Source organism: Perna viridis, chromosome 7 (genome assembly GCF_037379345.1).
Source record: "Perna viridis isolate PV_CMFRI_1.1 ecotype Kerala chromosome 7, ASM3737934v1, whole genome shotgun sequence".
In the NCBI taxonomy this organism is placed as follows: domain Eukaryota; kingdom Metazoa; phylum Mollusca; class Bivalvia; order Mytilida; family Mytilidae; genus Perna; species Perna viridis.
The window spans coordinates 637,091-663,362 of NC_142451.1; the positions used below are offsets into that span (position 1 = coordinate 637,091).

At 33.2% G+C, this 26,272-nt stretch overlaps 2 protein-coding genes across 2 annotated transcripts in view; one reads left to right on the plus strand and one right to left on the minus strand.

The window, feature by feature from the left end:
• LOC148610863 (protein disulfide-isomerase A5-like) overlaps positions 1 to 26,272 on the plus strand; it is a 47,380-nt gene that overhangs the window by 15,303 nt on the left and 5,805 nt on the right. Inside the window, exons 7-20 of the mRNA XM_088590694.1 lie at positions 563 to 620; positions 1,579 to 1,646; positions 2,055 to 2,146; positions 6,524 to 6,592; positions 7,349 to 7,485; positions 8,202 to 8,269; positions 10,633 to 10,714; positions 14,467 to 14,479; positions 20,691 to 20,756; positions 20,998 to 21,137; positions 22,630 to 22,700; positions 23,532 to 23,660; positions 24,108 to 24,300; positions 25,724 to 25,791. Of these exons, the coding sequence (XP_088446820.1) occupies positions 563 to 620; positions 1,579 to 1,646; positions 2,055 to 2,146; positions 6,524 to 6,592; positions 7,349 to 7,485; positions 8,202 to 8,269; positions 10,633 to 10,714; positions 14,467 to 14,479; positions 20,691 to 20,756; positions 20,998 to 21,137; positions 22,630 to 22,700; positions 23,532 to 23,660; positions 24,108 to 24,300; positions 25,724 to 25,791 (1,254 nt within the window). The remainder of the gene's footprint in view (positions 1 to 562; positions 621 to 1,578; positions 1,647 to 2,054; positions 2,147 to 6,523; positions 6,593 to 7,348; positions 7,486 to 8,201; positions 8,270 to 10,632; positions 10,715 to 14,466; positions 14,480 to 20,690; positions 20,757 to 20,997; positions 21,138 to 22,629; positions 22,701 to 23,531; positions 23,661 to 24,107; positions 24,301 to 25,723; positions 25,792 to 26,272) is intronic.
• Positions 18,581 to 26,272, minus strand: part of LOC148610864 (glycerol-3-phosphate dehydrogenase [NAD(+)], cytoplasmic-like) — a 36,267-nt gene continuing 28,575 nt past the window's right edge. The window contains exons 11-12 of the transcript XR_015924005.1: positions 22,133 to 22,478; positions 18,581 to 19,524 (exon numbers count right to left, since the gene is read on the minus strand). The gene's annotated coding sequence lies outside the window, so the exon portion shown is untranslated. The remainder of the gene's footprint in view (positions 19,525 to 22,132; positions 22,479 to 26,272) is intronic.

Consider the following 26,272-nt stretch of genomic DNA (forward strand, 5'->3'; position numbering starts at 1 on the left):
GAAGAGGAACCTACCGCCCTAGATGTTGAACATTTTGTGAGTCCTGAGAAATTTTGTAAAAGTAGAAAGTCCTGAGGTTTGTTTAAAGATACAAGATATAATATTAATCATTACACAACAAAACTTAGTAGGGTGTAATGTATTTGACTGATCCTGCCAATCAGTCAGCAATATGTAATCACTATGTTGTTGCATGGATACTTGCTAATTTTTATGTCAGATTGCTTTCAAACTTGAATGAAATATTGGTAAACTTAAAAGTTTGGATAGGACTATTTTTCTTAAAAATCCATTAAAATGACCACTTATTGGACTGATCGTTTAATATAAGGCTGTGTGGGGTATGTGAGCCACACAACCAAACAGTGCCTGATAACTCAGAATCTCTCTAGAGACAAGAACTGTATTTGTATCACAAAGGAGGTGTGAAAATCCATTAATAAATAGAGAAATATTAAAGTTTTAATTTCATAGATGACATGTTAAAAATTAGAACTAAGTAATGAAATTTATACGTGGAGAGATACAATTCTGTAGTATAGTTGTTTGATATTTTATTCAGCAATTTAATAAGTTACTGAAACAGAAGAAGAATATGCTGGTCATGTTTTATGCACCATGTAAGTACAGTTTAGCTACAAGAAGATAAACAAATATGAATATTATGTTTTTGACTGGTCTGTCCATTTATCTGTCAATCAGTCACTTAGTCACCACCATGTATATTGGTCTGTCCATTCATCTGTCAATCAGTCACTTAGTCACCACCATGTATGTTGGTCTGTCCTTTCGTCTGTCAATCAGTCACTTTGTCACCACCATGTATGTTGGTCTGTCCATTCGTCTGTCAGTCACTTAGTCACCACCATGTATGTCATCCCCTGAATACATCCTTTTTTTTGTTGTTGTTGGATTTCCTTCCAACTTCAGATTAATGCTTTTAATCCTAAAATCTTGGATAGTAGTGATTATCACAGTAATCCATTGAGGTAGTTTGAGAATTTAAGTTACAAAAATAACCAGTTTTATTTAAGGATTCTTTTTAAGTTTTGACCAGGATATACGAGCATGACTTTATCAAAATTAAAAGCAATCCTTTTAATTAAATTTTTAATCTATTAAAGTCATAATTGAGATTTTTCCCTTCATCAAGGTCTCATTTAGTGTGGAATTATTTTAATTGTAGACTGCAGACTAATTGACATAAATGACATCACAGTATCAAATTACTTTATGGAAAATAACCTATCTTGTCCACATGAAAAATAGACAATCAAATTAAATTAATGTGAGTTTATAGGCACAGCCTACTACCTAGCATTGCACTTATACACTTCTATGTTTATTAAGGCATTGAAAAAGGAGTGAGATAGGATAGGCAAACGGTTGTCCTTTTTTTTCTAAATTCAGCATACAGGATCTAGATCTGAAAGGGGGATTTTTACTATATATTATGGTAATAAGACTTTGGTATAATTCATATAGCCAGAAACCATAAAGCAGTTAAACCAATAGTGTACTTTTCATTTAAACATGCCTGTCATTCAATCAGTGGTAAGATTCTAAAGATTTTTCTAGGGTGTGGATTTTGTAAAAGAATGAAACCAGATTTTGCTGCAGCTGCTACTGAAATGAAAGGCAAGGCAGTAAGTTTTTATGTAAGAAAACTGTATCATAGGAACTAACCAACAAAACTGCAAGATTTTCTTTAAAAAACATACAGAAGAAAATAATCTGTACATTTTTGTGCAAGAAAACCATATGGAAAGAATCTACCCAACACAAATGGGTTGAAACAAAAGTTTTCAAGGTAAGATTAAGATTCTTTCTGAAAATCATACATTGAACTCACTCTTTCAAAGTTTCTATGAAGTTTAAAAGGCACATTGATTCTGTTTGCATATGTGGTGCAAAAAAAACATTTAAAATGAAATTTCTACTTGTTTTTGGATTGTTACAGGCAAATTTTTCTTCTGTTTTAAGATTTGATTGTATATTGGTGTATCACAAATGACATGTATTACAATGTGTAAATTTCTTTCTTTGTGTTTCAGGTTTTAGTTGGTATTGATGTAGACAAGCCCCACCAGATGTCACTGAGAGCAGAATACAACATAACAGGTTTTCCAACTATCTACTATTTTGAGTATGTACTGTGAGCACTTTACTTTGGTTTTACATTTTGAGTATGTACTTTGAGCACTTTGCTTTAGTTTTTCATTTTGAGAATGTACTTTGAGCACTTTGCTTTGGTTTCAAATTTTGAGTACTGTGAGCACTTTGCTTTGGTTTTTCATTTGGGCACTTTTGCCTTGGTATTACATTTTAGACATTTTTATACTACGTCACACAAAGTGGCAAGGTATTATGTCATACAGGTACCCTCTAAAAAATTGGGTGTCCACCCATCTGTTCTTCCCCCATGCATTCCAGATTATATCTAGAGAACTGATCAATGATTTTTGTAAAAAAATTTCCCCATTAGTTGTGTAAAATTCATGTTAATTCAAGCAAAAAACCAAAATATAGTTTTCAAGTTAAGCCATTTTGAAAATTTTGTCATTCCCCCTTTTTTCACCATTACATGGCGGGGTATCATTTAATGTTACATTAATGCTGTTTTTTTAGTTGTACTTTGGTCACTTTTGCTTTGGTTTTACATTTTGAATATTTACTGTGAACACTTAACTTTAGTTCTACATTTTGAGTATGTACTGTGCTTTGGTTCTACATTTTGAGTATGTACTGTGCTTTGGTTCTACATTTTAAGTATGTATTGTGAGCACTTTTCATTGGTTTTTCTATATTTCAAGTATATACTGTGCTTTGGTTCTGCATTTTGAGTATGTACTGTGCTTTGGTTCTACATTTCAAGTATGTACTGTGCTTTGGTTCTACATTTCAAGTATGTACTGTGAGCAGTTTCATATGGTTCTAGACTTATCTGTCTTTAAAATCCTTTGCAGTGCATTAATTTCAAAAGTAAATCTTTCTATTAAATTAGGAGTTTTCAGACCAAATTTAAGTTATGTTAGATTTTTTTACTGAATTAGTTTGACCTAATTAACTTAAACTGAAATTGAAGCTATAGGCCTGAAAGCAGTGGACACATAATTACTTTTTATTGGATAAGTTAATCAAAGCACCGAAGATGCTGAAACTTGGAAGTCGCTTGCGTGCAACCTGCAAGATAGGTTCCCGATGTTTATTTTTTATGCAATGTGCTAGAGTGCCGGTCATGACATGGACTAAGGTTTGAGAATGTTTTGGTGTTGAGCCCATATTTCCCTTGCAACCTGCAGCAAAATAAAACAAAGATGTACACAAATATCATGAAAATAAGATTATTGCATTTGTTTACGATCTTGAGGCGTTAAATGTGAAAAAAGGAAACTGATGACATTGAATGTGACGCTTCATGATAAAATGATTTTGATTATAATACCATCCACGGGGCGTAGTTAAAATCCAACACCACCCAAAGAGAGATAGCTCAAATTAATTGTATTGGCTTTTAACTAGACTGGTTCCCGATCACAATATTCAGTACTCCTGGGAACCAGGATAGCTTTTAACTATCTTCTTTGAAATTACTACGCAGCCAAGCGGCAAAAAATAGTTTGGCATCTCAATTTACCAGTTCGACAATATTTAGCTGAAAATTAACACTTAAAAATGTTTGAAGTATCATTCATTTGGGATATCGGTGAAATATTTAAAGTTTAAAAGAGAATCACGCATTAATTTGAAGACAACATTTCCGTCCGTGAAGTTATCTGCCGGAAGCCCTTTTGTCATTCTTATACTTACAATACTTGAAGCCACTCACGTGACTTCCGAGTAAAAATGATTCAAGTAAAGAAAAAGTCATACAATGTATTAAAATCTTATTTTAAATGTATTGTTTTAAAAATTCTTGATAGAACTATTATTATTCAGTTTACTAAGATTTAAATAATTTTATTTTGTAAGGATAAGGTCTGTTGTTTATTTAGAAGTTCTTAGTTTTTGTTGTTATTAGTTTTTTTGTCACTTTTCTCCACATTTTTGCACCTCAAGAATAATATATCGACAAATTAATAGTTAGATCAAAATTAGTGCATTGAAATACTGTGACTTTAATTCCATTCCCCATTTACAGTGATTTTCTATGCTCATCCATTGCATCAACTGGTTTCCTATGTTTTATTTTTTTTATTATTAAGATATCAGTATATTTTCAGAGAGTAAATTCTATGTAAGTAGATGTTTTCTGGTTGTTACTGTGTTGTAGTGAAGTGATTCAAATTTGGTTTTGCTTGTTTGTCTTATGTTTTGTATTTCATAATCAAGAAAAAAATTTCTTTGCAAGTTACATAGTTTTATACCCCATCACACAAGGGGGAGGTATTCTGTTAGACATCCAATACCCCATCACACAAGGGGCGAGGTGTTCTGTTAGACATCCGATACCCCATCACACAAGGGGCGAGGTGTTCTGTTATACATCCAATACCCCATCACACAAGGGGCGAGGTATTCTGTTAGACATCCGATACCCCATCACACAAGGGGCGAGGTGTTCTGTTAGACATCCAATACCCAATCACACAAGGAGCGAGGTATTCTGTTATACGTCCAATACCCCATCACACAAGGGGCGAGGTGTTCTGTTAGACGTCCAATACCCAATCACACAAGGGGCGAGGTATTCTGTTATACGTCCAATACCCCATCACACAAGGGGCTAGTTATTCTGTTATACGTCCAATACCCCATCACACAAGGGGCGAGGTATTCTGTTAGACGTCCAATACCCAATCACACAAGGGGCGAGGTGTTCTGTTAGACGTCTAATACCCCATCACACAAGGGGCAAGGTATTCTTTTAGATGTCCAATAGCCCATCACACAAGGGGGGAGGTATTCTGTTATAAGTCAAATACCGCATCACACAAGGGGCTAGTTATTCTGTTATACGTCCAATACCCCATCACACAACGGGCGAGGTGTTCTGTTATACATCCAATACCCCATCACACAAGGGGCGAGGTGTTCTGTTATACATCCAATACCCCATCACACAACGGGCGAGGTATTCTGTTATACATCCAATACCCCATCACACAAGGGGCGAGGTATTCTGTTAGACATCCAATACCCCATCACACAAGGGGGGAGGTATTCTGTTATACGTCCAATACCCAATCACACAAGGGGGGAGGTATTCTGTTATACGTCCAATACCCAATCACACAAGGAGCGAGGTATTCTGTTAGACGTCCAATACCCAATCACACAAGGAGCGAGGTATTCTGTTATACGTCCAATACCCAATCAAACAAGGAGCGAGGTATTCTGTTATACGTCCAATACCCAATCACACAAGGAGCGAGGTATTCTGTTATACGTCCAATACCCAATCACACAAGGAGCGAGGTATTCTGTTATACGTCCAATACCCAATCAAACAAGGAGCGAGGTATTCTGTTATACGTCCAATACCCAATCACACAAGGAGCGAGGTATTCTGTTATACGTCCAATACCCAATCACACAAGGAGCGAGGTATTCTGTCATACGTCCAATACCCAATCACACAAGGAGCGAGGTATTCTGTTATACGTCCAATACCCAATCACACAAGGGGCTAGTTATTCTGTTATACGTCCAATACCCAATCACACAAGGAGCGAGGTATTCTGTTATACGTCCAATACCCAATCACACAAGGAGCGAGGTATTCTGTTATACGTCCAATACCCAATCACACAAGGAGCGAGGTATTCTGTTATACGTCCAATACCCAATCACACAAGGAGCGAGGTATTCTGTTATACAACTATACACAGTCATTAAGTACTATACATGTGAATAATACAGGTGAAGTATAAATTTTAGCAAAATCTAAAAGTAGTTTTTGATTTAGACCATTTTGAACATTTTGCTTTCCCCCTTTTTTCAACGTTACATAATGGGGTATGCCTGATTTCTATGAAACATAACTGGAGCTAGAATTAAGTTATAGGCATTGAAAGAAAAAGAATTAAAGGAAATGGTTTGGTCGACCCCTATATTGGCCGAGTAAATCATTTACAATTGAAAAACAGTTTTTTAAAAAACTAGTTTTACTTAATAAAGTCTTACTTATAACCATTATTATTCAAATTATTTTTAAAAAATTACTTTTTTTGTCTGTGTCTGATTATGGAGTGCTAATAGTAATTATTTACTATTTTTTTCAGCACAGTTCTTTGTGAATTTGATGTAAGCCTTAGGATATTATCAAAGTTTATTTTGAAGTTGAAATGATGCTGTTTGAAAAATAAATAAAACATCTAATGCATCTGTGTGATACTAAGATGGGAAATGTATTGGAAGTTTCAAACCATATTTCATTAAGTTGAATGTGGAAAGTTTTGAATCTCTTGAAAAAAAAATTTTCCCCTGCAGGGCTGACTAATATATTTACAGTCTCAACTTTTTACTGTCAAAACTGCCATGATTCAATATTGATGTGCTAAATTTAGTAATTTTCTTCCAGGAATGGTAAAAAGAAGTTTCTGTATGGAGGAGAGAATAACAAGGAATCCATTGTACAATGGTTAAATGAGTAAGTAGTATATTAGTAAGAGAGCTTCAATTTCACAAACAAATATTTCCTGTGCTGTATAGCTGGTAATTTTTGCAGGGTACTAATTTTGGCATATTTTAGTAGTCTTTCTAGAAACATTCTAAATAAATAAATAATTTCAGTAAAATATTTACTTTTGGTTTAAGAACTAAGTGCACCACTTATCATCTGCCAAAAGTAGAAACACCAGAATTTTTCATATACCTAGCTGAATTTTACATTGACCAAAATAACCCACCATACGGTATTTACAATTTATTTTACAAAATCTAATGATCTGATGAGAAATAGGGCTGATGAAAGAGACTCACAAGACACCAAGTGTTCTATTGTAACCCCTTTGCATATTGACAGAGGACTTTATCTTTGTTTTGATTAAACCAGCTTGGTTGCTTTGAAGTATGTACATTCCTGTTATTGTTCTTAATTTGAATATTCTGTTGTGAGAGAGGAATGCATTTGTCCTCTTTATATAGCTAAGTCAAAAGTTAAGATGAATATTTTATATAGTGGGCTTAGGGTTTGTTTAATGATCTTGCCAGTATGATGCTGGAATGTTTGAATGTTAATAAAGTTGTCAGTATTTACTGATTAACCATTTGTCTTTTGGACAAAAGATTTTCTGAAAATATACTATGAATTTCCCTTGTTAAAATCCTAAACTCAGATTAGGATGCCTTATTTTCGCACTTGTCACATTTTGTCATATCATCTGATTATCTCCTTTTTTTCAAGTCCAAAGCCCCCAGCAGAGAAGAAGAAGGAACCAGAATGGGCTGAGGAAGTATCTGATGTCGTACATCTCACTGATGCTACTTTTGATGATTTTGTTAAAACCAATCCCTCCGTCCTTGTCATGTTCTATGCCCCATGTAAGTAACACCTTCACATTTATTTTATGTCATTTTCTATACTCTATACTCCATCTAAGTAAGACCCTCACATTTATTTTACATTATTTTCTATGCCCCATCTATTAACATCTTCACATTTATTTTATGTCATGTTCTATGCCCCATCTAAGTAATACCTTCACATTTATTTTGTCATTTTCTATGCCCCATCTATTAACACCTTCACATTTATTTTTTGTCATGTTCTATACTCCATGTAAGTAACACCTTCACATTTATTTTATGTCATGTTCTATGCCCTGTCTAAGTAACACCTTCACATTTATTTTATGTCATGTTCTATGCTCCATTTATTAACAACATGTCATGTTCTGTGCCCCATCTTAGTAAGACCTTCATATTTATTTTATGTCATGTTCAATGCTTCATCTGAGTAACACCTTCACATTTATTTTATGTCATGTTCTATGCCCCATCTAAGTAACACCTTCACATTTATTTTATATAATGTTCTATGCTCTGTTAAACACCTTTGCAAATGCATTACCTTAGTTTATATTTTGTACATTTATATAGCAATTATATTTATGAAACTGGAAACTAATGTACTGTTCACCATGATTCTTTTTTTGTTTTCAATTATGTACACATTATTTTTTCTTTGTCAGTTGTATTATAAGTTTAATTTTATTACTTAAAATAGTCAGTGTAATATATAGAGTTGTCTCCCATAGGGTGTGGTCACTGTAAACAGATGAAGCCAGGATATACACAGGCTGCAGAAAAATTGAAGAAAGATGGTGTAAGTTAAAACTTTCTCTTTAGAAAGACTTTATTTTATATATTTTCTAACTTATAACAGTTTTTAAGCAATGAGTGTAATTTTTCATCTCATCTTTAAAAAAGGAAGTACAGACGCATACTATGGTGATAAGAGGACAAACATAGTGATGAAAATCATCTTACAATTCTCTGTTTTTGTTCTTTTTCCTTTTGTGTGTGTGTGTGTTTTTTTAGCATGTCTTGCTTTAGGCCATGTGAGGCTGAGCTCATGCCATCACTTTGCATCCTGCATTGTCTTATGTCGTCTGCAGATGTTAACTTTTTTTTAAAAATCTTTCATTTTGAAACCACTTAGTGGATTATTACAAAACTTGGTCACCAGCATCCATAGGGTATTTACTTTGAGATTCATGTCTGTTATATAGATCAAGGGTAAGACATGGCCATCATTGCTATTTTCAGACCACAGGAGTCAAGTCCCCAATTTTACATATACCTCAAAAACTATAAGAGATATTGGAAAATAAATGTGACTTTCCTTTTTAAACTCTACAAGTCTTTTTGGGATTGAAGTTGTAGGATGATACTTGGCTAGAGTTATTGCCCTTGGAAGGCAAAAAATGACATTCTTAGCAGTTTTTAGCCAATATCTTGAAAATTATAAAAGATAGAAAAAACATTTTATTGATGAAATGATCCTTATGATAACACCTACGAAAGACTTCATTGGATTGAAGTTGTGGGATGACTCCTTGTTAGAGTTATTGATCTTGAATGGCGAAAAATGACATTTTTGCAATTTTTAGCCTTTGAAAGCTTAACATTGAACTAGGTGAGCAATTCAGGTTCCTGATTAGCCTCTATTTTTTATACCCCTGTCTATCTAGTCTTCAAATACTTGTTCAGTAAATTAGAATTCAGAAATTATTGAAGTGTTTTTGTTATTGCGTAAATGTGACTGACATTTGATCACAGTAATATAAATTTATATATGGAATTTTTGACATACTTAAAAAGGAACTTTAGATTAAAATTTTGGCTAAAGTGACAAAATCACAAAATTAATGTACTCAATAATTTCTAGGAATAAAGTAATTATTGGTGAGGCTTTCATTTAGCCTTTAATGTTAAACATTTATAACATCATTGACCTTAGGTTGTTCATTATTAAGCTGTGCAGGCTCTTACATCCTGAGAATATGAAATTAGGGTTTGCCTATTAGGGACAAAGATATTTGTACTCAAATATCCAAAATTGTTTCATGGGTGATGTCTAGACCAATTGGATTATCCTAAACTTCTTATAACAGTTTAAACAATGACAGAGAAACCTGTCTTTACCAAACACCAGTCATCATCAGATACTGTTACCAAACACCAGTCATCATCAGATACTGTTACCAAACACCAGTCATCATCAGATATTGTTACCAAACACTAGTCATCAGCAAGTACTTTTACCAAACACCAGTCATCAGCAGATACTTTTACCAAACACCAGTCATCATCAGATACTGTTACCAAACACCAGTCATCATCAGATACTGTTACCAAACACCAGTCATCATCAGATACTGTTACCAAACACCAGTCATCATCAAGTACTTTTACCAAACACCAGTCATCAGCAGATACTTTTCACAGTCACTTTGAACCTTAATAAATCAAACATCTGTCTAAAATGGGTTTAAGACCATTTTCACTATGCTTCATATCTACATAAACCATTTCCAACAGATGATTTTAAGGAATTCATGTTTGAGACTCCACTACACATGTAGGACATTGTTGATGCTTCTTCCCTCTGAGTTTCTGTTGGGAATATTTTCTTGGAATTTTTGTTACATAACAAATTCAAGAAACATTAGCTGCTATACATTGTACATCCTACAGAACATTTCAACCGATAATTTTTGTTGTAATTTTTTTCTTACCCTTTTCTATATGTGATTTGAAATTTTTTCTTACCTTTTTCTATATGTGATTTGCTATTTTTTTACCCTTTTCTATATGTGATTTTGTAATTTTTTGTTTACCCTTTTCTATATGTGATTTGTAATTTTTTTCTTACCCTTTCCTACATGTGATTTTGTAATTTTTTTCTTACCCTCTACTAAACGTGATTTGTAATTTTTTTTACCCTTTTCTATATGTGATTTGTAATTTTTTTTCTTACCCTTTTCTATATGTGATTTTGTAATTTTTTTTTACCCTTTTCTATATGTGATTTGTATTTTTTTTCTTACCCTTTTCTATTTGTGATTTGTATTTTTTTCTTACCCTTTTCTATATGTGATTTGTAATTGTTTGTTTACCCTTTTCTATATGTGATTTGTAATTTTTTCTTACCCTTTTCTGTGATTTTTGTTTTTGATTTTACAGATTGAAGGAACATTGGCCGCTGTAGATACTACAGAACACAAAATGTTGGGAGACAGATATAAAATCCAAGGATTTCCAACAGGTAAAACTGACTAGTAGTTCTTTAGATTCAGATCACTAATGAATATTTACATGTATATGTTAAAAAGTTTTGTGTAGATGTATGCTTTCTAGGCAATGAATCTGGATTAAATTCTATACCTTGTAACACTAAGTCTTAAATAAATGTCCAAATTCTTACATATGCATATATTTAAGGCCATAGAATACATTAGGTTGAATATATTGGTAAGTATTGTAAACTGTATGATTGTTCTCCATTTTTCTATAACAACTTTTTTTCTAATTACCAATTTTAAGGAATATTCATGTTTTGTAAATGAAATATAGGAGTATAATTACTTTATATACTAGAAGTCACGATGACTTCAGTTGCAAATCAACAAACTTAATATATGTATTAGAATGCAACTTCTGTGGTTTAGTATATGTCAGAGAAATGCAAGAACGATTAAACAAGAGAATGTGCGATCATCGTTCGGGAATTAACACCACCAAATACCCGACAGTTTATCAACACTATAATCAACAAGATCATTCAGTCCTCTCTATGAAAGTTCGTATTTTAGAAAAAAATTACCATCCTACGAACAGTCCTGTTCTAAAAAGTATTGTAGGGAAAGAGAGGAGCACTGGATAGGCAGACTAGGTACTGCAATACCTTATGGATGCTATGACAGCATCAAAAGTATAGGATACCTTTTAAGCCAATATAACAATAGCATAAATATGATGAATTTATTTGACAAAAACCCAAGACAGGAAACGAGTCACGGCCATCGCCATTATACGTCACCTAAGTTACATGATGTCTCCATAGATGGTCTCCTTCCTTTCATACAAAAACCTCTAAGACTTCATCATATTAGAACCAAACTTTATTCTATACCTCTCACTCTACTACAATCCCTTTACAAAACAATTCTTGACACTCCTGTTTCTGACCCCACCTCATCATTATACAGACTTGTTGCCATCATTTTGGATATTGGTTTCCACAGACTCTTTAAACCAGTTTGTGTGAAAAGTCAAGATGAAGAAAAAGATCATTTCTTCCACTACCGTTTGTCAACAAAGGTATAGTTGCAATTAATTTGGCTAACATCCTCCATCACAAAAACGTTAAAAACAAAATTCCCCCATATTTCAAGGACACCCATTGCATCCAAATTTGTCAATTATAAAAGGCAATTGCAGATTCTCAATATTGAGGACTTCAAGGCTAAACCACCTGACTGTTCTTGCAAAAACTCACCATTCAAATATGGTCAGAGTGGTCACATTGTTACAGGAGATTTAACCATCATCGAAAACAAATCTCTGCGTAATATCCTTTCTAAAGGTCCCAAGTACTGTGAACCATACTCCATAAATTTGAATTATAACTTTAAAGTTCTTATGGATGCCATCGAGGACTATGCAAGAAAATGGATAAAACAAGACAAACTAAGACATTGATTCTTTGTCAGAGTGGTTAAAGGCTGTGAGGTATTTAATTTTGAAGCGAATGAAAGTTTTAAGTAGGTCAATTAGTGCCAAGGCTACATCAGTTTTCAAAGACCCCGATGTAGCAAAAACATTGTCTACTATACATGACAAGTATGTTGTCGTACCAGGAGACAAAGCCCAAAACAACATTGTTTTTGTCTGCAAAACGTTTTCATCCAATATTTATTATCAGAGGTAGACATAGAAAATAATAGCAGTGATAAGACCTATACTGCTACCACACTCTCCAAAGAAGAGATTGTGGAATACCATAAATCTGTGCTATCCTCTTTTGGTCTTTCTACCAAGGATGATGATTGTGATTTGCCGTCTATGTACTGGATTCCTAAATTCCACAAGAATCCATACAAACAATGTTTCATAGCTGGATCTTGAACCTTTTTCAAAACTTTTAACTTCTATACTCACAACTGTCAAAGAGGGTCTGCAGTCCTACCACAGCAGTTGTTACTCCCGTAGTGGTATTAATTCAACGTGGATCCTGAAAAATTCGAAAGACAATCAGTTCAAGACTATTATCTGAATATAATAGCATTAAAACCTATGATTTTTCAACACTGTATACTTTTATTCCCCATACTCAGTTAAAAACTGACTTAAAAACATTATACATCGTTGTTTTTCCAAAATAGATGGTACACCTAAATATAAATATATAGTTTTTGGTAGAGATTCCTCATACTTTGTAAGAAATAATTCCAAATCATCTTCCAAATATACAGAGAAAGATGTTTACAAATTGCTGGAATTTTTAATCTACAACATATTTGTTCAGTGTGGTGGACGTATTTTTCAACAAACAGTCAGCATTCCAATGGAAACAAATTGTGCTCCTTTACTTGCTGACCTATTCCTTCACTCTTATTAGGCTGACTTTATAGATGATCCGATCCAAAAGAAAGAATATCGTTTGGCTAGATCTTTCCGCTATATAGATGACGTATTATCTTTAAACAATCCTGATTTCAGGGATTTGATACATCGCATCTACCCAAAAGAACTTTAGATAAAGGATACTACAGACACTGTGAAGTCAGCCTCATATCTTGACCTACACTTAGAAATCGATGGTAAAGGAAAACTATTGACCAAACTTTACAACAAACATGATGACTTTTAATTCAGAATTGTCAACTTTCCTTTCATCTGTGGCAACATCCCTTCAGCACTTGTGTATGAAGTGTTCATATCACAACTCAAACATTATGCCAGAGCTTATCGAAACTATGCAGACTTTTTGTATCGCGCTAGAACTCTTAACAAATAGGCTTCTGGAACAGGTTATGTTGCTACAAGATTGAAGTCATCACTACAGAAGTTTTATGGTCGTCATCATGAACTCGTGAATCATTATGATGTATCCATGTGCATCATAAAAACTTATTTATTCAATGGGTCATAATTTTCCTTTCCTAGTTTGTCTACCCCGGACTTACTTTTTATGAGCAATTCGGCGAGTGTTTCTAGAAAAGATTGATTGATTGATTATTGGGGTTTAACACCTGAGCAGCAATATTTCATCTATATTTAGGCAATGAACATGAAAGGGATGATAAAATGAACATGAAATGATGATAATGAAATGAGAAGAGGAATGGGACACAAGGATAATAGGGTCAACAAATTTTGATTGCTACAAGATAAAGGGAGGGATGGGTAGGGTCGGGCAATTTAGCCTCCTGTGGCAGAGGGCAAAGGTTCCTACTCCTATCAAATACCACAGCAGGGTTCTTTAATGTGCGAGGAACGTGGCATCTTTCCCAACACGGTGCACCACTATGGTTTGCGGTCAAGTTTTCCATATTATAGCCTGACAACCCCAGCATGTAACACGCCAGGGGTACCCCATTTCATCACCTGGGGCACACATCCCAGTTGCTCTGTGGGCAGAGCCCCTAGCCTCTGGCTAGATTTCTGAGCACTATTTAGTCGCCTTTTACAAGCTTAGTGCTGCTGCAGGCCTATTCTTTTGACACCTGGACCTGCACAGGGGGTTTCTAGAAAAGCAGAGGACGCTTACCCTACCGGTGCACCTGGTCCTTGCTCCCAGTTTTTAGTGGAGTCGGAGTTTGCTCATTTGCTTTTGTTATTTTGTATGTATGATTTTAGTTACTTTATGTTCTTTGTTGTGCATGTCTTGTCTTTGTCCCTGGATTACTTTCTTTTGATTACCGCTATAACCTTGGTTCCCTTGATTTCTCTTTCTTTAAGACCAACTAACTTTGAAACAATGAAAATGCATTTTATTTTATTTCTATTTTTCAGTCAAGTATTTCAAGTAAGTACCAACATACATGTACAAGTATTTACAAGTCTACAGGTAAGTACGAACATACATGTACAAGTATTTACAAGTCTACAGGTAAGTACCAACATACATGTACAAGTATTTACAAGTCTACAAGTAAGTATCAATCCAACATTATTTGAAATAATTAATGACAGTTGACAGAAAATTGTTCTTTAATTATTCAGCTGTTTTGATATTTGTTATACTCTGTACAGGAATATGAATATCAGCAGTAGTCAAAAGGTCAAGAAGATAATAATATAACAAATCTACAATTATTTGCTATGGTAGCTTCATTTGACAGTATACATTGACAGTATACATTTGACAGTATACATTTGACAGTATACATTGACAGTATACATTTGACATTATACATTGACAGTATACATTTAATATTATGTATGACCCAGGCACCTTGTGTACACAACTATGTTGGATTGATAGTTGCCAAATGTGCATGTAATGATTTCACTTCTCGATTAGACAAAATGTACATGAGTTCATGGAACGGTCTTGTACATTTTACATGAGATTATTGGATGGTCTAATACATTTTACATTTCATCAGTGGCAGGGGACATATTTTAGTTTAAAATTAGATGTACATTTGTACACGTATATATAATTCTGATCTTTTGATTGGTAGCCTTGAGGGTTCATTTCATTTTTATCCAATTCATGGTTTTATATGATGTAATGATGTAAATCTTCCACTGTGTCTTGTGTTCTGAATTTTTGTCCATTAAAAAAGATTTATTTGGATTGAATAAATATTTTATTGCTCCTTATGAGCAATCCAAAAGAACTTGAGATAAAGGATACTACAGACACTGTGAAGTCAGCCTCATATCTTGACCTACACTTAGAAATCGATGGTAAAGGAAACCTAATGATCAAACTATATGACAAATGTGATGACTTTTTATTCAGAATTGTCAACTTTCCTTTCATCTGTGGCAACATCCCTTCGGCTCCTGCGTATGGAGTGTTCATATCACAACTCATACGTTATGCCAGAGCTTGCCAAAACTATGCAGACTTTTTGTATTGCGCTAGAAGTCTAACAAATAGGCTTCTGGAATAGGGTTATGTTGCTACAAGATTGAAGTCATCACTACAGAAGTTTTATGGTCGTCATCATGAACTCGTGAATCGTTATGATGTATCCATCAGCACCATGAAAACTGATTTATTCAACGGGTCATAGTTTACCTTTCCTCGTTTGTGTACCCCAGACTTGACTTTTTATGAGCAACTTGGCGGGTGTTTCTAGAAAAGCAGAGGACACTTACCCTACCGGTGCATCTGGTCCATGCTCCCAGTTTTTAGTGGAGTCAGAGTTGCTCATTTACTTTTGTTACTTTGTATGTTTGATTTTAGTTACTTTATGTTCTTTGTTGTGTGTGTCTGTTTTCCATGTCTGGTCTTTGTCCCTGGATTACATTCTTTTGATTACCGCTATAACTTTGGTTCCCTTGATTACTCCTTCAACATGACAATAATGGAATAATGAAATATATACTGTAAATTAACTTGTTTTTGTAAGCAGTTATTTTTGCATATTTCCTGATGAGAAACCAGTCATGATTTTTTTTTTTTGCATTTTTAGTTACTTTAAGTAACACCCTTTTATCTGTTATTCACAAAAAACACTTTTAACTGGTATTGAATCCTCTAAATTAAGTATTCAAGAAAATAGGTTGAGTTACAGCACTGATTTAAAAAAAAAATACAAAGTTTGATGCATGTACTAACCATATACAATATAGTATTGACTAATTAGATAGTGTTCTATGTAGCACATGCATTACAGGTGATTACATAATACAACAGTATATACAAAGGCATTCCATTGACTAAAGTTTGGTTTAATTTTAAACAATAATTATGGCTATCAAACTCTACACCTTATATACTACTATTCCAGTATAAAATTCAGTTAAAATCCAGACCCAAAAATATTATACATTGTAGTTATTCCAAAAACAGACAGAAGTCCTAGACATAATACACAGTATTTAGTACAGTATCCATGATTTGTAAAAAAAAAAAAAAGAAGAATGATTCCAAATCAACTTATAAATATACCAATGAAGGTGTTATATAAATGCTAAACTCTTTTGATAATTAATGAGCCAACCCTAGTATTTGAACTTTATGAACTTTTATTACTAGTACTATTGTATCTAGAGTAAATTCAGGAATTAAGATGCTTAAATGCAACATTGGATAGATAATCAGCCAGCATTACTTCTACACATTGAATAGATAATCAGCTAGCATTACTTCTACACATTGAATAGATAATCAGCCAGCATTACTTCTACACATTGAATAGATAATCAGCTAGCATTACTTCTACACATTGAATAGATAATCAGCCAGCATTACTTCTACACATTGAATAGATAATCAGCCAGCATTACTTCTACACATTGAATAGATAATCAGCTAGCATTACTTCTACACATTGAATAGATAATCAGCCAGCATTACTTCTACACATTGAATAGATAATCAGCTAGCATTACTTCTACACATTGAATAGATAATCAGCTAGCATTACTTCTACACATTGAATAGATAATCAGCTAGCATTACTTCTACACATTGAATAGATAATCAGCCAGCATTACTTCTACAAGATGTACTAATTCTAGAGATAGGTTTGTTATAAACGTTCAATGACATTTAACAATGTATTTTACAAAATGTTGTAAAATTCATTTCACACACTACATTCTTTTTTCATATTTGAAAAAATCACGAAGTATAATTTATCTAATGTATAAATGATATTGACCCTGGATATCATGTCTTCTATGAGTTAAAGTATAATACAGTATAAAAATAAATTTGAATTATATTATAAAGGTTCATAGTATTAATGAACTACTGTGAAAGTATTATTGTTTGTGGGGTACCAATTTTTGTGGTTTTCGTGGTTCCCAACGAATAAGAGATTCCCATTGATGTGTATAATGAAAACATTAAAACCACAAATTCAAAAATCCACGAACTTGTGTTTCTTACCTGATCCAGGAAAATTGGTATCCACAAATTAAAGTATTTTCACAGTATCCCATAATCATGGACATTATGTTTAAATCAACACAGAATCATTTGTCAATAACTTATGCCTTAATACATTTACGAAATAATGACATTTATTATATAGATAGCAGTGATTTATCAATTTTAATTTATCACATGTGAAATAAATCCTGTAATTTCACTCTCTGACTTTCTCTGGCCAAAGCATCTCAACACAACTATCAATTCACCAATCACAAACTTTAAAAATCAATGAGTTTTTGAGGATATCTATATCTATAGTGAATAAAAATAAAATTACTCAAGAACGCTTCCAAGATGCCATTCTGAATCTTGACTAAATTGGAGTTACTTCAGTAACTTGGCCAAAGAATAACCATCTTAGCTTGAATACTATATGGTTGATATCTGAGTTTATTTAAGAGAGTATGTATGAATTTTACCTTTAGTACAGACCACAACCATGAGTTGTTTTGTATGATAGTTGTAATGTACTGCAGTAGGACTGTCTAGTCCTTCATCCTTACCCAACAGCTGGTGGGTTTTTCCATCAGGGGTGATAACTAACAAGTTGGTTGACTCAAAACCTATCATATATACATTCTTATTCCTGTCAATAGCTACTCCACATGGAAACCTCAATAAGGTTTTATCTTGTAATTTAAAAATGACGTCATACAGAGAGTTAAGGACCACAACCCCATCTGAAGTGTCAGGACATGTATAACAGATTTTTTTTTTACTTGCCACTACATATGAATTAATGGCAACCTTTTTATCGTCGATTACACTGTCTATTGTTTCATTGGTTAGATTCAGCCTCTTCAACCCTGCCCTTGGTACGCAGAATATGATGTAATTATTGATGTATGATATACCATACAGATTGTTCTCTGTGGATAATGTTTTTTCAATTTTCTCTGTGGACAAATTTACAATGGAGATAGTTTCAGCAGCTAGATGGGATACAGCAACACGGCTTTCATCAATAATTGTCACATCATATGGTAGTCTTTAAATAAAATTGTGGACTTCAAGGATCAATCTGAATTTATTAATTTTAATTGCCAGTTTTTACAGCAAGAGACAATTATTAGCCCATTAGATAGAATACAGCCCCCACAATACCTGTCACTTTCTAAATCAATCTTCTGTTGAAGGTTTAGCTGTATTGGAGGTTTACTAGGTGCCATAAACTGGGCTTGCTGGATCCTACTGGTTTCTATTGGCATTCCATGGAGACTTGTGGTAACCTTAATATCTCCAAACAATTGTACACTAGTCAATAGGGTTTCCATTTGTTCCTTCTGCTCCAACCTGAGGCTTATATAATCAAGATCTTCACTGTCGGATAGTCCTGCCAAAACTGTTCTTGAATCCTCTACATGCTCCATTTCTTTTATACCAATAAAAGTTTGAAAGTTAGATGCATATTGTGTGATAAGTTCCTTTTGGTCGATGATGTCATTTATATCTGACAGCATGTCTTGTTTCAGTTTTTGAAGGTGGTTCATCATTCTATTCATTTTGTAGTCTACCTCTCTCCCCAGGACATCTCTTTGTTCTTGAAGCTTTCTAAATTCTTCTTACACTGCAACACATTTTTGTAGCAGCTCAGAGGTTTTCTCTATCTCCTGAAGTGCCTTTTCAAAAGCCACTGAAGATTTGACATTATTTACAATGTTATAAAGTTTAGGAGTTTCTTGGCATTTACTGTGTCTATTAATGCACTTTGAACATAGAAGTTGGTCATGTATCCTGCAGAGATTCCTGTATATCCGTCCATGCTCGGGACATTCCAGATTCAAATTCTTGATCAAGGGAGGTAACTTGAGATAGTTGTCATATGCTATAGTTTCATGGTGTTTACCTGGTTTATGATGCTGACTGCAGGAGGAGCAGAGAGATTTTGTACATACTGGACACCAAACTTCTATTGGATTTTTACACTCATTGCAGGCTGTGGCCATAGTAACCTGATAATATTAAAATAATCATTTAGTTTTGTGTTCAAATACATTAATGATTTTTGTTCCCCCGCAACGCATTGTTAGGGGACATGGAAATGCCGTGCGTCAGTCTGTGTGTCACGCCGTCCATCCATTCATCCATCCGCGTTTTCCGCACTTTTTTTGTAATGCTTTTACCAAATAAGCTTGTTTTTGGTATGTGCCCTTATTATGAAGAGGTACAGATTAAGTACGACTTTGGTTATGGTTGAATGATTTTTACAGAAGTTGCTGCACTTGAACTTAGAAAATTTCAGTGAATTTACAGTTTTACACACTTTCTTTTTTAATGCTTTTACCAGTTGATTTTATATTTTGTATGTAGTCTTGCTATGAGAAGTTTCAGATTAAGTTTGACTTTGATTATGGTTGAATGAATTTTACCGAAGTTATGGCACTTGAACTTAGAAAATTTCAGTGAATTAAGACTGACAATACAATATAAACATATATAATGATAAGAAAAGTGAAGAATTATATGAAATTGAAATGTTTGATTGAAATATTAATTGGATTGAGAGGTATACCAATCATCTCCATATTCTTACTGTAACTATTCACATTTTTATCTGAAAAAAAAACTGAATTATTTAAAGCTTGTAAACCTAGACGTTATGTGACATGTTTAAATCTTGAAACATTGAAAGTTGACTGAAGTAGTTGTCCTTTCTTTTTTTTTTTTTGTACATTAGTACCTGTCTAAATGTACGTCTCTGAATGTAGAATTTGTTCCATTTAGACACAGGGCCCTAATTTAGAAAGGTGTTTATTTTACTCAGGTTCAAAGGAATCTCGTTAAGACAGATTTTTTTTCCTCTTGATTTGATATAGAGATGTTTAAATACATAAACTAATTATGTCACTTTTATGAGGGATAAATATTTACATAGATGTCTACAACCAATTCATTAAGAATACTAACATCATTTTATCTCTTCCTCCTATTAATGCTCTTGTGGGTGATGATGAAGCATTATGATGTGAAATAAATTACAATTCTTACCAAATGCACATTTTGATGATAAATCACCTCAAACTTGAACAATACTAGACTATGATATGTCCATGAATGCTTGTTGGTTAACATTAAATGTAATGGGTACATGTATTATTTATGCATATTTTTATTACAGAGATGGAGAATTTGCTTTTGATTTTAATGAAAGAACAGAAGAAAAAATACTTGAATTCATGAAAGAGTAAGTATGATGTTGTTTACTTAATCCATCATTATCTATCCTAATGTTATTTATCAGGCTGTTAGAGACAAACGTACAGTTGTTTATATTACAGGTATACAATATACCAATCTTATTTATTTTGAGTCTAACGTGCATCTTTTAATTTTCTTTTTCTGCGAAATTTTCTATCTAATGTAATAATATGTATTTCCATTATCCATAAAGAGGGCATGCTGATGTTTGTTCTTTATCATTGCAGTCCCAAGGAGCCACCAGCTCCACCACCTCCAGAACCAAAATGGGAAGAAGTAGAAAGTGATGTTATACATCTTAATGATGAAAATTTTAAACCAGTGCTAAAAAAGAAGAAACATGCTCTTATAATGTTTTATGCTCCATGTAAGTTTTCATAGATTCAGGAAAATACAGGGATAGGAAAAGATTTTATGCAAAAGCAGTCTGAAGACCAAGATTCAAACGGAAATCAGAAGAATATATTCCAAGGATAAAGACAGAGAAAATAGACGCACATGAAATAACCCAAAAAACATGTACAATGAAACAAAAGTAAATGAGCAACTTGAACACCACTAAAAAATGGGAGCATAGACCAGGTGTACTGGTGGTTTAAGCATCCTCTGCTTTTCTAGAAAAACCAGCCGAGTTGCTCATAAAATAGAATTACAATGTATCATGTTAACTGCATTAAAATATTCCCATTCATATTTATTAAATTTCAAAGAAGCCCCATTATAAAATTCTTTCTACTGTTGAAGTGTTCTGAATATGTGAGCATTTGAACTTTCAATGGGCAAACTTTATACTTTAGCTTTTAAATAAGTCCAATTAAGGGGATTCCTATTGCACATATTGTCAATATTATCTCACTCTGTCCTAGTAGCCAATTTTTCAAAAGTTCATGGCAAAGTCTACACTAATACATGTACTACTAACAATATTTATGTTGAATGAAGATTAAAGAATTTCCATGATGGATAAATTGTTGTTAAAAATAAATTGACAAAGTAATCTTTTAATTAACCAGAAATGAAAAACTAATTCTAATTTGAATGCAAGCAGTGCAGTGTCCCCTGATATTTAAATGTTGAATGATGCATGATATGCAAGCAAGGCTTCACCTGTGAATCAAGAGGTTCTGAAAAAAGAGGGGGGGAACTACTCACAAAAATTGAAATAAGATGTTACTGCAATTAACATATAATCATTATACAAAAAAACCTTGACTGGATAAAAATCATGTTTGCATTTTTGTTTTGCCACCTTTGACATAAAATTATTTTAGTCATGTTTAAAATCTAAACAAAATATTCACCATAAGTACATGTATAAAAAGAGCATAAGGATTTCACAGAAATATAGTTACCATACCTTACCTTTGTAGAAAAAATCAATTCCTACTTTAATGGTATTTTGTGGGCAGATTGTTGCTGTATGGATCCCTTCTATTGGCCGTATGGGGGCCTTATTGTTGCTGTATGGATCCCTTCCTGTTGCTGTATGAATCCCGTCCTTGCTGTATGGATCCCTTCTATTGGCCGTATGGGGGCCTTCTAGTTGCTGTATGGATCCCTTCCCTGCTGTATGGATCCCTTCCTTGCTGTATGGATCCCTTCTTGTTGCTGTATGGATCCCTTCCTTGCTGTATGGATCCCTTCCTGTTGCTGTATGGTTCCCTTCTATTGGCCATATGGGTCCCTTGTTGTTGCATGTGATCTTCAGCTAAATAATTAAAAACACAAAATATAATATTGTTTTACTTCCATATCAGCCATTTTTTTCTGTATTTTTATACTTGAGGACATAGTGCAGAAAAAAGATCCTTAAAATGAATCTCTCACAAAGTAATTGATATTTACTTGTTGTTCTGTAGGGTGTGGACATTGTAAGAAAGCCAAACCAGAATTTATGGCAGCAGCAGCTAAATTTAAAGAAGATCCTAAAGTATGTATTATATATTTCTCTATGATTTGGTCATTTTATCTACTTCTTAGATGGCAAAACCACACCATGGATGATGTGATATGAATTAGTGATCTGAAAACTTCATTGTAGCAATTGGTTGTTGTGTTATTGTGTCTCATTTTCTATTATTCCTGATTGGTCGAAAGTGTAAATATCAATCAGCCAAAATATTCCAAAGAAATTATGGAGAAAAAGTTTTTATAACTCTTGAAAGAAAAAAATGTGATAAAACATCAGCTTGCTTTATTTAATTTCTCACCAAGTGTGGTTTGTTATGACATTGCAATTAATTAAATATTTGCTATATTCAACTTTCAGCTCATTATGAAATCTATAGATCTCAGATTTATCAGATGTAAAAGTTATCAGTGTGTCATAGTGACTATTGATATGATTAACTACTATGACAAACTGACAACTTTTACAGAGAAAAAAAGTTCACAAATTATAAATACATGTATTTAGACTAAGGCCTACATAAAGGTTGCTAATTTCCTTAGTTTAAGCTTTGAAATAAAATAATAAGTCAATGTAATCTTCGATAGGGCAAGTTAAATGTTAGGTGATAGTAAAAAATCACAAAGTTACAAAGTGAATAATATTTATGATATATGTAAAAAGTATTACTGTAAAACAATGTATTATTGTAAAACAAAGTATTACTGTAAAAGAATGTATTAATGTAAAACAATATATTTTTGCAGATATTTAGGATGTCAATTCAATTTCACAACTGATTAATTTCACATATAACACTCTCTCAAAGATGAATTCTGCTACATTGTATTTGATGTTTATTTCTGTCATTAGGTAGCTTTCTTGGCCTTAGATTGTACAGTTTACTCAGTAATATGTACAACACATGAAGTTACTGGATACCCAACTCTGAAATACTTCAATTATGGCAAAAATCCACAGAATTATATGGGAGGCAGAGAGGTGAGGTTTAATGAGACAATTTTGTTGTAATGATATACATATATGAATCAAATGTTATGATACCTGTGTGTTGATATACATGTGTTTACATTGCAAAAAAATGTGTGGAAAAGTATGGGAAATTTGAGCATGTGAATATTTTTTGTGCTAAGACGATGTACAAAAAGAAAGGAAGATTTCAAAATAAATTGTTTTCTTTTGCCTATCAAAACTTAGCTATAGCCAGTAGAAATTTCTGTTGTGAAATAGACTTAAATTATGAGGACAAATGAAGCCAAATAAGGAAACATTTTAGTAAGATTTAGGCACTGAGATAAACCTATCCTTTCAAAGCAAGATATAAAATCTTTGTCTTAAATTCATATCATGAATCACTCATTTTGGAATCTATCCTAGGGAATCATTAGATATGTAATTGATGAAATAACTATTTAACTTTGTTTTCAGGAAGCAGATTTTGTAAACTTTATGAATAATCCACAAAACCCTGGTGCTACACCCTCTCCACCTCCTGCACAAGCCCCTGAAGAGCAATGGAAGGATGTAACAGGGTACCAGAACATACATCACCTGACAACCAGTACATTCAGTTTATTTATACAACAACATGAAGCTGTTCTTGTCATGTTTTATGCTCCGTGTAAGTTTTCACACAACTTGAAGCTATTTTATCATGTTCCATGCAAGTTTTCACACAATTTGGAGCTGTTCTTATCATGTTTTATGCTCTATGTAAGTTTTCACACAACATGAAGCTGTTCTTGTCATGTTTCATGCTCCGTGTAAGTTTTAACACAATTTGGAGCTATTTTATCATGTTCCATGCAAGTTTTCACACAATTTGGAGCTGTTCTTATCATGTTTTATGCTCTATGTAAGTTTTCACACAACTTGAAGCTGTTCTTGTCATGTTTCATGCTCCGTGTAAGTTTTAACACAACGTGGAGCTGTTCTTGACATGTTCCATGCTCTGTGTATGTTTTAACACAACGTGGAGCTATTATTGTCATGTTCCATGCTCTGTGTAAGTTTTAACACAACTTAGAGCTGTTCTTGTCATGTTTCATGCTCTGTCTAAGTTTTAACACAACGTGGAGCTCTTCTTGTCATATTTCATGCTCCGTGTAATTTTTTATGTAAACATTTGTTTTGGAGATGATTAAACTCTATACTAAATCAAATACTAAGATTTGTAATGAAGAAATGCTTCATTGAAATCTGCAAAACGTTAAGAGAGATTCAATCAAGAAACAATTGTTTCTAGGATTTAATTAACTGCTTGTTTCACCAGTGCCAATGAAAGTATTTAGCAGATGTATTATTCACAAACTTTGAGGGTGAACCTATACTTAAGCACTAGCTATTTTATATCTTAAATTTAAGCCATGAATACTTTGTCATATTCTACCACTATAGTTTATATGAATATTAACAGAGCATGGACATTGTATAGTTTATATGGATATTTACAGGGCACAGACATTGTATAGTTTATATTAATATTTACAGGGCAGGGACTTTTTATAGTTTATAATAATATTTACAGGGCAGGGACATTGTATAGTTTATAATAATATTTACAGGGCAGGGACATTGTATAGTTTATATTAATATTTACAGGGCAGTGACATTGTATAGTTTATAATAATATTTACAGGGCAGGGACATTGTATAGTTTATATTAATATTTACAGGGCAGGGACATTGTATAGTTTATATTAATATTTACAGGGCAGTGACATTGTATAGTTTATATGTTTGGACACTGTATAGCTTATTTATATGAATATTTACAGAGCGTGGATATTTTAAAGTTTATATCAATATTTACAGAGCGTGGATATTTTATAGTTTATATTAATATTTACAGGGCGTGGATATGTTATAGTTTATATCAATATTTACAGGGTGTGGACATTTTTTAGTTTATATGAATATTTACAGGGGTGGACATTTTATAGTTAATACAAAACGTATCAATATTTACAGGGCGTGGACATTGTATAGTTTATTTCAATATTTACGGGGCGTGGACAGTGTATAGTTTATATCAATATTTACAGGGTGTGGACATTGTAAAGCAATGAAACCAGCATATGCCGAGGCAGCAACAATTCTAAAAGACCAAGATGTAAGTTTACATACCTATTATATGTGTTCTTACTTACTATCACTGTTTACAATACTTTACTTGTTTAAAAAATCATTTTCTAATTTTCACTATGAATTCCCTGGACAAATGATTTCTTAAAAGGTGCATACTTTTGTGAAACTGGGAGAATAAAAGTAGTTATGGTACAGTGATTTAAGAAATTGTATACAAGGTGGACTTATGATATGATATTGAAAATCAACATTTTTAGTTTTCTGCTATATGTAAGTGGCAGAATTAAGACAAATTATTTAATCATGAAAACAGCATTCATTCACATTTATAGTAAATGACAATTTCTTTATTTTGGTACCAGTATCGCATTGCATATCCCTGAGCGGGTGTATACGTCAAAACATGGGTGCTTTAAAAATATAGTGCATTTCCTTTTTGCCTCTCTACAAACTAATGTTTTGTCAAAAGATATGAATAATGACTATAAAATAGAGCAAGAATCATA